The 18,361-nt window shown below is 39.8% G+C and overlaps 1 protein-coding gene across 7 annotated transcripts in view; it reads right to left on the bottom strand.

The window, feature by feature from the left end:
- TPD52L1 (TPD52 like 1) overlaps window positions 1-18,361 on the bottom strand; it is an 83,451-nt gene that overhangs the window by 33,488 nt on the left and 31,602 nt on the right. For all 7 annotated transcript variants that reach the window (XM_065056838.1, XM_065056839.1, XM_065056840.1 and 4 more), the window contains exons 2-3: window positions 13,664-13,779; window positions 7,433-7,581 (exon numbers count right to left, since the gene is read on the bottom strand). In XM_065056838.1, the coding sequence (XP_064912910.1) occupies window positions 7,433-7,581; window positions 13,664-13,711 (197 nt within the window). In that variant the 5' untranslated portion in view covers window positions 13,712-13,779. The remainder of the gene's footprint in view (window positions 1-7,432; window positions 7,582-13,663; window positions 13,780-18,361) is intronic.

The following is an 18,361-nucleotide window of genomic DNA, read 5'->3' as shown; positions in this document are numbered from 1 at the left end:
ACGTGGACTGTTGACAGAAGGAGGCTACAAATATAATATTCATATTTTACACAGCAAGCTGCACATTTGACCTACTAGAGGAAATTACAAAGAATTTAAATTTGGCTTCTGTAAAAGTAGTACATTGCTAATTAGTACATCTTCATTCAGCATTGTGCCTCTCCATCAATGCTTGCTGGCAAAATTAAGCCATTTGAGAAACTCTCTTCTGTGATAAAGCTTACATAAGATGCAACAAAATGCAAACAATTAACAACAAAACCATACAGTAGAGCAGAGCCTGGTAGCACAAGCCATGCCCTGTGGAGCTTGCTTTTTTTTAGTTTTCAAACCATTAAGTCAGCTTAAGAATGGAATTTCTGGGATCAATGTAAAGCATCTGGATCTCTGAGAAACCCTCATCTAGAAAACCATTTTTCTGTCAATTTTCTGTGAAAAGCAGGGGCCAGCATTAGCTAAATTATGCTAATTCTCAATTGAAATTACTGCACATATGAATGGCAGATAACACAGACATAAAATATCTTCCAAGAACATTCATACTGCCATTTTTCCCACAAGTGAACTCTAAGGTGTTTTTTTGTGCGCTTTTTGTTTGTTTTGTTGGGTTGTTGTTGTTTTAAGTGCTTATCTGGAATTCATTCCAACTTCAAAAATAAATGACAGATGTACTTTTTTAGACATTCTTCCCTTGCCAGGTATGCTAAGAACTAATTGAGACTGTGCTGCCACTTGGCTGGGTACATATGCCTAAATCTGTCAAAGGAAGCGTGCCCCAGGCAGTTCCTCTCCCACAGAGAGAGGAAAGGCAGAGCTGAGGAAACCAAACCTCTGCAGGTCGCAGGGGACCTGCCTGCAGCCAGAAATCTGTGCGCGGCACACAAAGTCGACTGTTCAGTGGGCTGGAGAGAGTTATGAGTGCCAGACAATGGTGACAAATATTCTGTGCTGTCTTGCACCGGAATCCTCAAAACCTTCAGAAAACTGGGGATACAATTGTGTGAAGGGCACTATTTGTACAATGCAGCATAGCATAAGGGCAGAACAAGCAGCTGTACAGTTAATCTCCAGGCAGAAAAAGACACAATATGTTGGCTTAAGCACAGATGAGTTTAAGACATTCCAGGCCAACACAGTTCATCGCACCTTAAACAATGCCAATAACAGTATCTGTGGGTTCTGCACTGTAAACTAGATCAACAAAATCATGCAGATTAAAAATATCCCAGCCTCCCTTTTCTTCCCCTTTTTTTTCTCCTCTTCCTCCTTTTCTTTCCTCTTCCTTCATTCCTTTTCCCTTCCTTTTCCTTTCAGTCCCTCAATTTCCTTTTCTTTTCCTTCTTCTCTTCCTCTTTGCTTAATTTAGGTTTTTCCTTTTCCTTCCATTTCTCCCTTTCCTTTTTGTTACCTTCCCTTTCTCCTGTCACCTTTCCTGGATATTTTTAATCCTGGTCATTTCAGATAGACATTTACACTCAGGCCTCCCCTTCTTACACTTGGATATACATACATACATACAGATAACTGTAATGTACTTGTATATATTTTCTGGTGCACCACCATAATTACAGTGGGTTCCTCCCTGAGAAACTGTAATACTATATTCTGTGATCTGGAACAGATCACCTGATGTTGCTGTGAATTTTCGATTAACTGAAAATTCTGGTGTAAACAAAGGGACACATGTCTTTTAGAAAAGGGATAATGAAAATAGACTAAGTTAACTTCTCAAAGTCCTTTCTGCAACCTTATTTTCCATGACGCCATCCTTCCAAGTTCAAAGACAGAGGTACATGTAGAAGATTGACAAAACATTGTCTTTGAAGAAGGCATGAACATTGCCTGGTGGACACCAAGTCAGTGGAAGTGAGAGGCTCCCTGTATTTCCACGTAGCACAGGCTCCCAGGCAGGGAATGTGCTTGCTAAAGCACTTGCTAAAGCACTTCTTCACTTATGCAACTGCTACATTTACTTGCAAATTTAGAGAAGAAAACGTCAAAAGGTGATTACACATTGCAATTAACAGAAAAAACACCCACATTACTTTTACTACCACTCATACCAGGTATGTATGTGGGAACATGGTATACTGAATTCCTGAAAGTCACAGTAGGACCATAGTTGTCCACAAATTATATCTGGCTTCTCGAGGAAATTCTTAATCTCTGGAACACAGTACTATATATTTAAAGTTATACTAATGAAGACTGCAGGTAGCATAGGCTGTAAGTTCAAAACACATGCAGCGCAGTTATTACTTTCAATTTTCTCATCACCTGACAGAAAACTGAATTACAAAACATTAAGTTCCTGCTATTTGTGGAAACCCTTGCAATTGTCCTCAGGTTCCCTATCAGCAGAAGTAAGCTTGCTTACATGGTTTTCAACTGGTAGTTAATGAAGAGAGCCTTAGTCTGTCTCTGGATGGAAAGGCCAAGTCCAAGTTGAACGCTCTTGTCCCAAATCACAGTAAGTATCACATGCGAGAGCAGAGCAATATTTGAAACCTTTTTAGGAAGTTTTCAAAGAGAGCCACCACTTGAGAAAGCCCCAGGCACTGTCTAGGAGATATGCTGTTCTGAGCTAGGACTTACAGTTCTCTTGATTCTGGCCACTAATGAGATTTTTCCATTTCTACAACACGTGAAAATTTTTTGTCTGTGATGGCAAAAGCGGAAAAGTCATTTTGAAAACATAGCTTTGTGAGATTCCTATCCCAGATGCCACTCTTGCATGGGTCCACTTTTTATCACATCAAAGGTTTCCCAATCCCCTGGTTGGAATCACTACATCTACGGACTTTGAAACATTTAACTTCATTTTACTACTACAGCCTTCAAGGAGAGAATGAGTATTCTTTAAATTTTTAGCTATTCTAATAATTTATTTGCCATGGCAGAACTGCTGTTTACAAGTGGTTTGAATGTCTGGAGTACTGCTTTTTGGGTGGGTTAGTAGCAAAATCAACCAGTTTCATCTCCCTAGAAGTGATCTCTGTAGTTAGAGTACTATACCAGCTGTGGGTTGAAAGATTATCCATTTAGAACAGAGGAGGCTTATGCCTTCCAACAGTTGCTAACATTTCAAGAAGGAATGAAGGGACGTATGAGGCTGGAATGAGGTTAATGGGTAATTTTACAGATACAGCTGCTACTTGGAAACTCAATAGTACCAAAATGTCTCCCAAGAGGGCAATACTTTGATGTCCTACTGGATTTTCCCAGAGAAACACAGAGGAGCACCAACTTAAAAGCTGAGGGACAGACAAAACCGAGCATGGTTACAAATGTATGCTTAGCAAAGGCCAAGGTATCTTGTGGATCTATTTTTTTAGTGCTCCATGTGAGGGATGGGTGAGGACGATAAAGTAATCCTTGCAACCTCGTTCATATATAATGCAATGCAATTCTGTAACTGCATTGAAGAATAGTATTACTTAGGAACTTGACTGTTTGGAAAAATGTAGCAACAGGAGTCCCAAGTTCAGAAAAGGGAAATGCAGAGTCCTGCACCTTGGAATTAATAACCCCATGCACCAGCAGAGACTGGGGACCAACCAGATGGCAAGCAGCCATGCAGAAAAAGACCTGGGGTCCTGGTAGACAGTAAGTTGAACATGAGTCAGCCATGTGCCCTCACAGCAAAGGTGGCCAACAGCATCCTGGGCTGCAGTGGGAAGAGTGAGTACCTGTTGAGGGAGGTGATCCCTCTCCTCTACTCAGCCCTGGTCAAAGGCACACCTGGAGTGCCAGGTCCTGTTCTGCTCTCTCCAGTACTGGGCAGACATGGACATACTGGAGCAAGTCCAGCAAAGGGCCATAAAGATGACTAAGGGATTGGAGCATCTCTCCTGTGAGGAAAGGCTGAGAAAGGTGGGTCTGGTCAGCCAGGAGAAGGCATAAGGCGGGATGTCATCAATGTGTACAAATAACCTGATGGAAGGGAGTAGAGAAGCCAGACGCAGATGTTCCTCAGTGGTATCTAGGCTAAGTGCAAGAGGCAAACTGAATGGAATAATATTTAAACAAAAGAAAAAGGTTTTCAACAGTTAGGGTAACTGAACATTGGAACAGGTTGCCCAGAGAGGCTGTAGAGTCTCCATCCTTGGAGATATTCAGAACCTGACTGCACACAGTCCTGAGCACCCTGCTCTAGCTGAGCCTGCTCTGAGAGGGGGAGCTGGACTAGACAGTCTTCTGGCATTCCTGCCAACCTCAACTATTCCAGAATTCTGTACAAAACTAGGTCAATCTTTAGAGAAGCCATCATCTTACCTTAATGCACAATGCAGTGAAAATCTGAAGTACAGGAGGCTAGAGAGAGCTACGGAAACTTTACTGAAACAAGACCAATCAGACAGCTTTAACTAAACAAACATCCTGCATTCAGGTTACATAAAGCCTTTTCTTTGTAGCAAAATGTGAATTAGACAAGCTCAATTATGGTCTTTGTAAATATCCCTATAAAGACATTTTTAATGATTCCTTAAGCTAAAATAAATAACCTCAAAATCCACCAACATTACTCTGCTTCTAGCATCTAAAGAAGAATGAATTATCTATGTTTAAAATATAAATAAAATACCTGCACTGCGAGAAGCTAACTGAATATCCACCCACCTCTATTCACTGCAAACCTGATCTTGAAAAAGGTGTGTGTGGGAAGTCATTCCAATTGAATTCCTCACCACCGTGAAAGCAAATTAAACTTGAGGCAATAATTTTCTCTCTAATTACTGATATCCTCTAGAGTAGAACACCCTGCCTTCCCTAACACATAGATTATACTAAAAATCAGTGCACTGAAGAACAGAAGAGGAAATGAACAAGGAACTTGAAAAAATGCCTTATTATTCTGGTCATCATAATAAGTGGATGACTTCCATGTGCATTTCATGCCAGGCTGAAAAACGCAAATAACATTACAGGTTTTCTTTTGAGAAGAACAAAACTGATTGAAAAAAAAAGCTGATCTGATACCAAAAAAAGTTGCACATTATTGCTCCAAATGCAATGTCTTACTAGAGGTAGTTAGAATTACTTTTGCATACTTTAAAGCATTAATTGGTGACAAGGGAACAGACTCTGTACTGAACTCTGTGTTGAGCCTGACATAATCTTCAATCTATGGAGGACATCAGCCCATCAACCTCCAGCTCTAGGTTTCCTCACTATTAAAACTACAACTTTTATTTTCTTTTCAATCATAGCAAACCTTTAATAGCAATTTCTGAAAAGTACATGTCAAGCATGCTCAGGCTAACTCCTAAGCTACACAAGGCCAACAATTTAAAATGAAGATGCTTAAAAATAGTCAGAACCTTGGGTTTACATTTAGTAATTAGAGGTGGCATCTGTCCTGTGAGTTAGGTCATGAGTCTTAACTAGTTGATCAGACATACTTTGCAGAACTGTTTTTGAGAGAAGTCCACCACTCTGCCTCTCAGGCCGCTTTAAGAATGCATCCCTAAATGAAGAGCTCCAAAAATTATTAACAATAAGGGGACCAAAATTTGGTGCTTAATTGCTGTCTGTGGCTTTGAAAAGTTCCCCATTAAAAAAAAAAAAAAAAAAAAGTAGTTTTAACTTCCAGAAAAGTGTAGCAGCTACAAAACCCAGTGAGACTGAGTGAAAGAAAAACTTGTCTCCTTAAAAAAAGGTCTTTTTTAAAACTTAAAATGACTAATTGTGGATTTAGAAGCCTAAGGTACAGGTATGTAAATATTTTGAACTTTTATTTTTTAAAACAGGCTTTTCACCCTTACTAAATCAGAGAATCTTGGTGAGTAATGCTATCCCCATTGCTATTTTGGTACAGAACTATGAATCACCTCTAATATTAAACTCATCCATTCTGAAAAATGCCAGATTACCATGATTTGCTCTGGCATCAGCATAGTGGCATGAGTGTCAGCCACAATTATATAGCAGTTGGACCACAGACATTGGGATTTTCAAGGGCACAAATAGACTCCTGCAGTTCAGTTCCATATAACTACTTGTGGACAAGCATAACCTAATGGCTTGCTGGTTTTGAAACTCATCTTAAATAAGTAGAAGCTACCATGCCGATAAAGTCTCCTAAGTCTCTGTCCTTGTAGAATATGTCAATATTGTGAAGGGAAAATGAAAAGCTGTCTTGGAATTTTCAAGTAAAAATAAAAGCTGCTGTTTCTCGTAATTTTGCTGGTGTGTCCCAGTAACTAGCTCAGGCATCTTGTGCCCCTCCTCTCTTCTAAATCTCGGTGTCTCAAGACCATCCTTCCCTAACATATACCAGACACACTCACTGAGCCAGCATCAGTGCCCTTGTTAATAATGTGTCATGAGAAACAGGACCTAGCTGAGCAAAAAGAGCTTGAAGCTCACAAGTAACATTGCCAATCCTGGGTCTGAACAGTTTTTTGTGGCAGATTCAGGATAGGTCTTATCACTATGTCCACACGTATATTTTTAACTGCTTCCTTATACGAGACAAAAGGCTTGCACCAGTAGTTCTTGGCAGCAAGTCGCAGCCCAAATAACCTCCCTCCTCTGCTTCCTCATCCAAGAAATGGTGCATTTTCAAAGGCACCCTCCTGGAAGTCAGCAACTGGCTTAAGACTACAGAGTTCCACAGTATAATTGCTCTGGGTCAAAAAAAAAAAAAAAAAAATCAAAAGCATTTGAACAACAGCAGTGGGGTAACATTTCTTCACATTTATGCATCACCTTTCACTCTGGCAACTGCTTATACATTACAGAAGGCAAGTTTCAGTGAACTATTTACCTACTCTGCACAGTAGTAAACCAAGGCTGTCAGAGGTGCCAGGGACTTGCCTAAGGACCCACTGCTGGAAAATAAAAAAAAACTCGACAGATGTAGAACTTACAATAACCTCAAAGATGGTACAGTTATTCCAACAACATTTCCTGTTAGCTTGTTTCTTTTGGACAACCAAAAGCAGGAATTAATCAGAGTCCCACATCAACTGATGCTGCCAGTATTCTTTATAATTCAGATGATGGTACAATTTTTTTAAACAGTTGTTAATGTTTTCATAATTTTTATTATTTTTTTTTTTTTCCATCGCCTCCCTTGGAAGTTGAAAAACACAATACATTGAGATTAACTATGTCCTTGGTCTCCACACTAAAGACTCTACAGGAATGTGTTATGGGACAGGAAGATAACCACCTCAGTGCCCCTGCAGTTTTAGTTGCTGTGATTTTGCAAGCATCAAGTGCAACACAGTAGCAAAGAACGTTGCTGCTGTGGAAGGGGCTTTTTTCAGGTCCCCTTGCTCTCAGGAGCTTGATGTGTTTGTCCCGGCCATCTACTCCACTTGGCAGGTATTACAATTGCTAAATTTCATACCAGGGCTCATCAAGACAACACCCCCAACATGCTGCACAACATAGAAGAATGAATATGTGCAAGGTCTGTACTTACGCAGAAGTTGTCTGCATGTCATGCCAGCTTTTGCTGAAGTTCTGCTTCAGTTCATTCATCAGACTCACGCCAAGCTTTTGTTTAATTTCAGCCAGGTGCTTTTCTTTGGCTGCTAGCACTTGCCGCAAAGTTGAAATTTCATCCTCTAGCTGAGAGACACAAAGAGGGAGGAGAAAGGAGAAAGGAGTTCGCCTGTTCCCACAGAACGACAAAAACATACTATGTCAAGAGATTTAAATGACATTCACAGAAACTTGCATTTTTCCTAGGTGACTAGAGGGATTCAAGTGCTTGGACACATCACAAAGACATGTCTAGAACAGAGCTGACATTACATTAAATGAATGTCTCAAACTATGCCACCTATGTGCACCATCATACACATGCAGCTGATAAGGGACAGAATTCTCCAGCAAGGAAATGACTATTGAGCAACTTGACCAAGATCTGCCTTAGGGCATTAGGAGACTCAAGTATCAGCTTTCCATTCACTCATAAAATGGGAATGGGCAGAACAAAAGACGACTGGATAATTCAGGCAGATATCTGTCTTTGAATGCACAGGGTTTTAACTTAATATTTGAAGCTTTTTAGTCTTGCACTCAGGAAAAAAAAAATAGATGCAAATTCTTAGGAGAAAGTTAAAAAAAATCAGATTATAACATATGACTTGAGAGTATCATAAAGTCGTGTTCTTGTCACATGAGTTTTATCTATACATTTTAGGCCATACATATTTCAAAACAGTAAAATAAAAATATATAGCAGATGGACTGTTAACATGAAAGAACAGGTCCTACCCAAAGCATAGAGTCATTAAAGAGACACAGCATATTTGTCTTTTCAGAGCTTCTAGTCATTAACCCAACTGTGCAAAGCTGTAAAGACACCATTCAGCCCAAACAGAGGAATACAATTCTCCCTGCAGCGGACGTGATTTCAAACACTCAAACCAAGCCAGCAGTTTTAGCAAGGCAAGGACCAGAAGCTCGGACTGAGAGGAGGGGCTGCTGGGTCAGCCTGCCCCTGGCTGAGCATCCTCTGTCTCCCTTGCAGCCCCCGGGGATCAGGGGTTTGTGTTCCTCCCCTAGAACCTCCCAAGCCAAGTACACCAGCAGTGCTCAGAGGCACAGAAGCTAAAGAGGGCAAGTGACACCAGAGCAGCTGCCTTTCACTTCAGCTTCAGAAGTTTCCTTACCAACTGTGTACCTTCCTCCATATGCTAACAGGGTAACATATGGTAGTGTATCTGACATCCATACGTTAAGTTCCCTGGAACCACAGTCTCCCTATGATTTAACTCCATGGGCTGCAGGAAACAAGGCAGCACCAGCTGAATCAGTTGCTATATTTGGCACATCGATACCAGTATTATTTTTATTTTACACACACATTCTGCTTCCATGTAAAACTGGCTGAAAGCTCCTTGTTCTTGGTAAAGTCTCACCCTCCTCAGCTATCAGTTTCTCTTTCTTCACTATATGCTATCTTAATTTTTCAAGCAGATCATGAATTAAGCAGCTAGACTATGAACACAAAGCAAAAAAAACCCAAAAACCTGAGTGAAGTAAACACCAGGATTCACCAATGCCTGTGATGCCAACACTTCACTGGTAGAATACACAACAATTATTATTCCTTCCATATCCTTTATGCTCCATTATATTCCCAACCTGCAAAGGAAATGCTGTCAAGAGGCAGCAGGAGCTTCTCTTCTGAGAGCATAAATGGTTAAATGCTTACAGAAAGAAGAAATCACAAATGTCAGCATTACTTGAGTGGCAGTTCAGAGCTCCCTTTAGTTGTTTCCCACCCACAGCAAAACCCCTAGCGCACAAGTCTGCCTGAGTAACGCTGCTAAAGAACTTAACTTAAACCAATACCAATATACTTACATGTACTTAAACATTAATGCTTTCCATATGGGCCAGCACTAGCCTGATCTTTAGGTACCTGGATATGTAAACATTTGAGGGAATCTATTAAAATTACTTTCCATCTGTTCTGTTGAACAGACACCTAAAGCTGTAAAGCCCTAAGCAAGAATTAACCATGTGCTCAATGGCTTAAGCATGAACAACATTTTTTACTGTATTAGAAGTTACAAATTTTCTTTAGAGACCAGAGTCTGGCTTTTATTTGACAAAATCCTCCTCGAGTTCAATAATTTTAAAATAATGGAAGATACAAAACCCCCCTCAATTGCTCACACATCAGTGATTGAAGACTGAAGTAGGCAGAAAGGATTAGAGACTTACAGTGGGATCCTGAAAAGCATTTAAGTAGGTTACATACCTAACTCCCATGGAAATCAGGCATCACCTGCTTAGGCATTTTTGAAAAGTCCACTGTTATAAATGCAGACTCCATTATGGAACTGGTCTTAAGTCAACTGGAATACAAGCTTCTAGTTGTCACACTTTCCTTCTAAGTGAGACAGAATCCGGAGAACAGAGATGCATCATACAAAGTTCCCTTCTCCCTTTTTTGTGTGCTTAGGAATCAGAGTTTCTTTCCTCTATTATTGTGTGGGACGTGCAAAAGCAAGGAGAACAGCTAACCACCTTAGACACTACAATTCCCATGATGAGTTACATAAGTAACATGTAAATCACACAAAGGTGAGACCCCAGGAAAAAATACACAACTACAGACTGTTTTGATTATTTTAGGGTAAATTGTCTGTTTTCAGCATGCTTTTAAGATAGTGGCCTGCCTGAAAAAAAAACACCGCAGTAATTCTCTCACATATAACCTTTCCCACTTTCTCCAGTAGACACTCATATAACAGTGCATAAAAACAAACTTCAACAAAACTGAGCATTCTGTACAAACTATTGTTAATAAAAAATTATGTCAGTTGGTATTATCTATATTCTGAGATACACACAGTACTAATGTGGAGGTGGAAAGATTCAGCTATTGGTTGGAATAATACTGATGAATGGGTTGAATGGTAAACTGAATAGTGAATTGAGTATTTATTATGCTTGGTTTAAGGATCAAGGCAGTAAGCGATTAAAACATTAAGGGGCCCCAGAGAAAACAGAAGCCAGCACAGTCAAATGTGTTCTTCTAAGAAAGATTAAGCATTCTTTTTCCCTACCACTACACCACTCAAATATGTAGTGCCCTGGCCTGGCTGTTTGCTGAACCAGGTAAAAGCCATCACAGGAAAAAACAAGGAATATTTTTAAGCCAGATCAGTTCTCAGATCCAGTGCAGAGAGGTGCTCAAGTGGGCACAGTTTGCAGGGCAGGAACAAGTGGCTGGAGATGGAGAAGCGAGGAAGGCAGCGATCCGTGGAAGCAGCACAAGCTGAGAACAAACGTGCAGTAACACACATGGCTGAACTTAGAACCTGCACATCAGCTAGAAAGCCTGAAGGTATGGGGGGGAAGACAGCAAGGAGTAAATGGCTGTTTTGATGAGCATAATGGAAGGACAACTGACAGCAGTGAGCTAAATAGCTCAAAACCTCAGCCCCCGTGATGACTCAGGAGTCATTGTACCATGCTCCTCACACTGAGGGAAGAAGGGATGAAAGGAGGAAAAGAAAAAAAAAATAAATCTGTTCTGCTAACAAGCTTCTGGCCTTACCTAAAGTTTTCTGCAATTATTCCTAAGTGTCAGACACACCTCTGTTAATTCAAATGACCATCAGAAGTTTCTGTAAGAGCTACTCATTTTATTTGCATTGTAGAAATTCCAAGGCTCGATTAGAGTCAGAGCCCTGCTCTGTTAGCCAGGCTACAAGAACAGTTAGTCCACACACAGAAAAGCTACCAGTACAAAGAAGGTACTGGCAGAGGAATAGGAAAACAGCATACAAGAAACCTGTCAGAAAAACAGCAGTGCTAGTCCCCCTCCTAATGTCAGGGAGGCAAGGAGGAAGAGGAAGAAGGCAGATACACAACGCAGATATGGAACATATTTTTTCTGTTTAAATACATGCACAACAGGTGCTCACAATGGCTCCCCATTATATCCACTATTAAGTGATTCCAGCACTAAGGAAGATTTGAACCTTTCAGAACAATAAGAAGAAAGGTGCTTGTTCCAACAGGCTCAAGCAGGTATTACCTAACACACAAGGACATGGAAGAAAACAAAACCACCACTCAAGGAGGAGAGGGGGCTTGAAAGTACAGACTAACGGCTTTTCAAAAGGAAACAGTAGCCAATTCCCCCAAAGGTTTCTTTCTGATGGAGCCAAGGTCTTACACTTTTTTTAGTCTTTTGTGAGAATCATAAGCCTCATTTAAGTTTAGACATTATTCAATCTAAATTCAAGTTTTCCAAACCTTTCTTAGGATAATTATCAGGTTTATTTTGTTTTTAAGCATAAGCTGTATGCCAGTAAACTGCTACAAGCAATTCAGAAAATAATTTCTAGGTCAGCTGAGATCACAGTATTTGAAAGGCAACCTCTCAGTCATGTGTTGGTACATGGATTAAAGCATTTCTACCATCGGCCATGGAGAACTCTCTGCTCCCATTGAAATCAGCAAGCAGGAAAGATGCCCAGAAACTCTTGAGATTAATTATGTTGAGAGAGGCATATAATTCTCAGATGGTTGCAGGAAGTTCTTTTCTTCTTCCTTGTTTCCATCTGCCTTTTAAGTCCCTTTCACCAGAAAACAGAAGAGAATCACCGAATGGCTGAGGTTGGAAGAGACCTCTGGAGGTCATTGGGTCCAGCCCCCCTGCCCAAGCAGGGCCAGGCACAACCAGTTGCCCAGGACTGTGCCCTGATGGCTTCTGAGAATCCCCAAGGATGGAGACTCCAGAATCTCTCTGGGCAGCCTGTGCCAGTGCTTGGTCACTCTCACGGTGAAAATGTGTTTTCCGATGTTCAGAGGAATTGTCCCGTGTTTCAGTTTGTGCCTATTGCCTCTGTCCTAACAAAAAGCCAATCATGAACATCCTAACTCTTACCGCTGTGTGATGAACTGAACATGTAAAGTTTTAGCTTCCTTCTTATTTATAGAAGTGACAGGATCAGCAAAGAAGTAAAGATTAACTAGCAACTCAGAAACACAAGGCTTGAGGAAAAAAAGTGAAAAAACAAACTTTTGATTTTTGTTTCACTTGAAAATCCTAATCAGCACTGAAGGTAAATGACATGGGAGTCATTAAGAATGTGACTTCTTAGAATATTTAATATTGCAACTTAATGTTAATTTGAACATTTCTGTTGTATGAAAGACAGGGATCAATCTCTGCAAAATAACTGTCCTCTGGATGCCCCCATTCTATGTGCTGCAAACCCTTCACAGAGCACTACAGAACAATTACAAAGGAATGATTTTTCCCTAGCCAGCTTACACTTTGAGAGTATATGCTCAAAGTCCCAAATTTTGGGTTTCCTACTATTCAAATGGGTTGTTATTTTGTTCTTGCTATGTGATGTTTCCAACCTACTGTCTTAAAAACTCATTATTTCAATTAAGACAGAAACAACTCCCCCTCTTCATACAGCTGTGATTTCTGTTATTTGTCTCATATTTAAAATAAGTAAATCCTCACTTTTTCCCATTCCCTCATTTTCCATTTTGGAATTTCACTTCTGTTTCTGCACTATTCAGCAGCAGTAACTAAAACTGAATCTACCCTCCTACTGCAGACCAAATCTAAACAATCTCTTTAATCTTTGTAATACAAAGACCACATGATTCATGTATCTTTCCTCCCATCTCCTTGTTATTAAGTATTATTTTTAAACCTCTTCATGGTGTCATGGCATCTCCTGAAGTTCTTCAATTAAGCGTACAAAAATATAATGCTCTCCTAACACTACAGTGCCAAAGCAAACAAAAATGTGGTGACATTACTGTCTCAACATCATCAGTCTCTTCTGTAACCATCACCATCGGTTTTTCCTTTGAGCATCATACAAATAATCTTTTCCATCAGGTGTTACAATCACTGTAACAACAATAACACAGATCTAATAAGAACATCTTTCATTCTTTTAAAGGAAGGTTTAGAAATAAAGACACGTATTGACCAGAATTGTAAGGTATATTTAACTTTCTACAATCACCAAGTAGAACACATTTTATCTTCAAAAAATATCTAAGGAAGTAAATTGCTTCACACTATTGCAGCCTAGAATAATTTCACCGAAAAGGAAGAGCATACCTTCATATGACGTGTACTTCATCCTACAATATATTTCAGCTTAAGGAAGTAGAAACAGTAACACTCACAGAAATCCAAATTAATTACCTTGGCTAGCTCAATCTTTAACTCTTCTTTTTCTTCTTCAGAAATCATACTGGTGAAATCAACATCAGTGACCACATCTTCATCTGCTTCATGCAAAGACTGGGTTTCCAACAGGCCTTAAAGTAAAAAGGTCAAGACAACCATTACCAATTATTTCAGCTCTGATACTGATCTCCCCTAAAATCTAAAAACGATACAATATTCACCTGACAGGAACAAAACAAAACAAAAAAGAAACAACAAATAAAAACAAAACAACCTTTTCCTGCTAAAGGTCATTTGGATTCTGCTCCTCTTTGCTTCTGAAGAGTTATTGGAAGTATCAGATGGTAATGTCTGCACAGAAGCAATTTAATATGTGAAAGCACTGCTCATCCCAGAAGGCAATCAGCTTGGACCCCACCAGGCCCCGATATGCCATTTCCTTGCTTCTAACAATGCAGAAGAAAAAAAGGAAAAGAAAAATAAAAATGAAATCTTTTTCTTCAAAATCAGAATGCTGGTTAACGTAGATCACTGATGTGAATAGCGGCAGTAGTAACCTGAGCAATATAGGAAGTATATTAGTGAGTCCAATTCACTTTAAAATCCCTGGCAGTAATCTGAGAACCTTCAGATGTAGCCAGTCTGCAGAAGCAGATGCCACATCTACTGTTTGAATTTCCTGAATGTCAGAGGGCAGCGTACCTTGATCGCTCAGTCTAAGCCTGTGAAGGGTGAACAACTAGACGGGATCTCCAGTTACTTTCTTCTGCATGTCCAAGGCCAAGATCAGTTTGTATCATAACCAAGATAAGCACATAAATGTTTGCAAGACCTAGGTGTGCCTGGTATAACATATACAGAAAAAACAAAATATAACCTATATCCCAGTCATTCAGTAAAGAGAAGAATGATTGTTTTCTGTTATCTCGTGTTTTCAATTGTGTTGTTTGCAGACCATGAAGAATGAGAGGCTACTAAAGGCTGGAACTGCAACATTCTCTGTCCTTTGAAACTTGTTTTGAAGTTCTCAGTCTGTTTCTGTTGTGCCAGAAAATTCTCCTCCAGGCTAAATCTGGGATGACTCTTTTGCCTATATTTCAGTTCTTAGCAAGGTAATCGGCCATCTCAGCTGACTCCTGACACCTGTATACTGCTTAATACAGAAGAGTACAAGCTCTTTACCAGGTCCAAATAGGCCTCTATACTCTATTACATAGAAGTTAGACCTTAACTTTGTTAAGTTTTGGCAGTAGGAAATAGATGTTACAAGCAGCAAGTCTGGAGTATTCAATACCTTGAAATTGAGTGCTTAATATTTTCACGTAGAAAGCAAAACTCCCTCCAGCTTTCTGTCATTTCTTCCACCTAGAGGCCCCAGCATACCTGGGTTTCCTCCTATGTAACTGAACAGAACTGATTTGATTCACACCGCCAGCTTTACTGCAGAGCACAAGCCTTGTTCATTACAGCCTCCTCTGAGTGGGAAGATAAAGAGCAGTAACACGGGGGCTGAAACCCCACCTGGCACCGTACTCAAGAACAGAGCACCATCATCACGCACAAAACCTATTAAAAACCATGAAAGCACACTGAAGTACTTGATACCTTAGCTATTACCCCAAAACCAGCTTGCCAGGAAAACCTAGATTGCTCAAGTCACAACAAAAGAAAAGCACATTTATTCAGTAGAAATACTCCCAAATCACCTTTATTAACACCCCTCCACCCCTAAACACATTTGTTATTTGGTATTTGTTTGAGGATTAATAGTGTTGCTATGGAAATCAGGCTAAACTTAGTCCCCACGGTCTTGAAAGCAATCTCTTTTTTGATGGATAGAGGAGCAGCAGTGCAGGGCAGCTCTTGGAGATGCCACACACAATCTTAGGGGCAACAGCCTTAAGGCTAAAAACTCTTAAGGAGAAAGTCTTGGAGTAGATGTGAGATGAGGTGGTCTTGAAGCAACTGATGCTTGAGCTAAAATGAATTTGTGTTCAAGGGACAGCACTAGTTTCGGATTGACTATGTGAAGAGGCCAGAAACTGCTAGACAATGGTTAGATAGAGATGGAAGCTATAACAACATGGGCCAAAATCACCAAAGACAACTGAGTTCCTAGTCCGAATCATTACTGCCAAGTTATGAACAGGCTTTATGTGCAGGCAGCCCTCCAGTGCACTTTATGGGATGCTCAGTTACGTAACCTGGCAACACACAGGTAGCCATTCTGGGGGAGAGAGTATTTTTGCCTAAAGATGCATAGGTATTAGTCATGTACTATGGAAGGTTTGGTCACTTTGGGAAGGAAGTTGTACAAGTAGCTGAGATATTTTCAACAAGATTAACATAAAATCTTTGGTAAAAGAAGAAAGAAAAAAAAAAAAAAAGGAGGAAAATATAAAATAAAAAGTCTGAGGTTCCCAATGCTCTTCCTTTTCCTGAGTAGTATGTATGTGCTTCTTCATGGAGGAATCACATTCAAGCTGCATTCCCTGCTCCCCTTCCCCACTCTTCTCAGCAACACTTAAGATCATGCCTTTTTTCTATCTGGTCAAAATCAGAAAATCTGGAATTGTGATGGTTATTAAAATTGTTCAGATACACAGCTGCTATGATTTCAGAATTATACCAATATCCAGCTGTGGCATCAGTAACTAACTTTTCACCCATTTAGAATAGCAGTTTACTTGTTGGGTGGGTGTAAATTAGGTGTTGCAAGCTTCCCAGAATGAGAGAGGAGCTTCATCCAATAGATTACCAGCCATCACAAGAACCCACTGCTTGGGTGATGTTCTATATCTCTTATATATTTTACTAACAGCACCATATTTTAGGCATTGACCTCCATGTATTCATCTGAAGTACAGGTTTTCCAGGTTTCATTCAAGCAGGCCACTAACAGATAGGACGTGAGCATAGAGCCCACACACCACCACTTAATAGCATCTATTTTTTTGTCCTCCTCTATTTTATCCAGATTAAGTCAATCCTGTTTCTCCCAAGTTTAATTTGAGTTGCTGCACCTGGTGCCCAGCAGTTCTCTTCCACTGAAAAATCACACAAGAGGCATCAATGGAGCAGAAGCCATCTCAGAACCTGTTCCATGAACTTCCCATCCCTCATTCTCCATGGCCAGCTGAAGAGCCCATGCCTTTGTCTCCGCTTCTTCCAGTTGCACTCAAACTCAACCCAGAAGCTCAATCAAAATGTAGCTCTGGGATGGGCCATCACAGGACTCTGTCCAGAGACAGATGCAAGACTCAGCCCACCTCCCTCATTATGTCTTTGAGACAGCCCCTCTTCTTGTAGCCTAAAATGTCTGGGGACAAAATATGAAGGTCCCTTCATAGCCTCATGCAACCTTATATTCCTACATCAAATGACACTAGGAATATAGTCACGTGTAACTCACTTATCTTCCACAAACAGGCAGACTAGTGATAGTCTGGACATACGTTACTTCAAAAGAAAAAAAATAAAAGCTCCCATAAAGCATGGGAAAGCATATAGTAGGTATAACGCAGTGCAAAGAGCTGTTTGGCTTTTACTTTAAAGCAAGTTTTAGTACTTACTGTCACATATAATTAGGTAAAATATGCAGGAAATACGAAAAGTGGGATTATCAGTAATTAGGAACTGCAAGTCATACAGATGGATCCAACTTGAAACAACTCAGCGAACAACCCTTTGTATGAGGATATTTATACAGAGAAAGTAGGGGGTGGATAGCTGAGGGAACACATTTAATGTGATCTTCTGAAAGATTCATATGACAAGATAATACAACAACCGTACAAGGAGTTCCAGTGTGCTGAAACACTTCACGGGCATTTTTGAGTTTTCTCTCAAAGTTCATGGTAGTTGTGGCTGAGACAAGTAACTTAAGTTCTACGGCCTGCTGTTAAATCTGATTTAACGCAAAAAACTGTTTCAGCATTGATATCTACCTGTGCTTATGTTTGCTAGTAGAATTGTAGAGATGACAATTAAACAAGCCAATTAGAAACTACAGGATCTCTAATTATCCAACAAAAATTAATCAAAGAACAGAATCATGAAATCCAAGACAGATTTTTAGACTCATTCATGTATCTGAAGTTTAACCGGATAAAGGTGTTTTAAACCAGTGCTTTTAATGTATTTTCTCCGTATTCATCTCAGGCTCATATTCTAGAGCATTACATATCAGGCTCATTTTTGTATGTTGACCTTGCTAAAAGAAAAACAAACAAACAATACCCCACCAAACACCCCACACTATTGGCAGTGACATCTGTTGAAATAACCATAAGGACAGCAAAATTAAAGGCAAGAACACCAAGTTTTTGCTCATGTACGTTCTCTGACATTAATTTCAGGGAAATGTATAGATGATCATTTATTCTAACAAATCAGTAGGCATTGACCCTTTTACTGCTCTAATTTTTTGTTTCTCAACCACTTAAAAATAGCATGCTTACCTTGTTATCTAACATTCATACCAAATAGTGAGAAAACATCTTCTAATTGTATAACCATTGTAGTAAACAAAATGACATTACAGCTTCTTTTGCCGTGTTGTTATATTGTATCTACCAACATAGGAGAGGAACAGAAAAACTGTTTATTTAAAATTGGAAAACACTTGTTTACAAATTTAAATTGCAATTAAGTCTTCAAAGGGATGAAGTGGTAAACAGAACAAAGCAACTGTCCAGACATTGCATTAGTGCC

This window comes from Columba livia, chromosome 3 (genome assembly GCF_036013475.1).
Source record: "Columba livia isolate bColLiv1 breed racing homer chromosome 3, bColLiv1.pat.W.v2, whole genome shotgun sequence".
NCBI classification, from domain to species: domain Eukaryota; kingdom Metazoa; phylum Chordata; class Aves; order Columbiformes; family Columbidae; genus Columba; species Columba livia.
The sequence above is the reverse complement of the archived record's forward strand: the minus strand, read 5'-3'. Positions and strand labels throughout refer to the sequence as shown.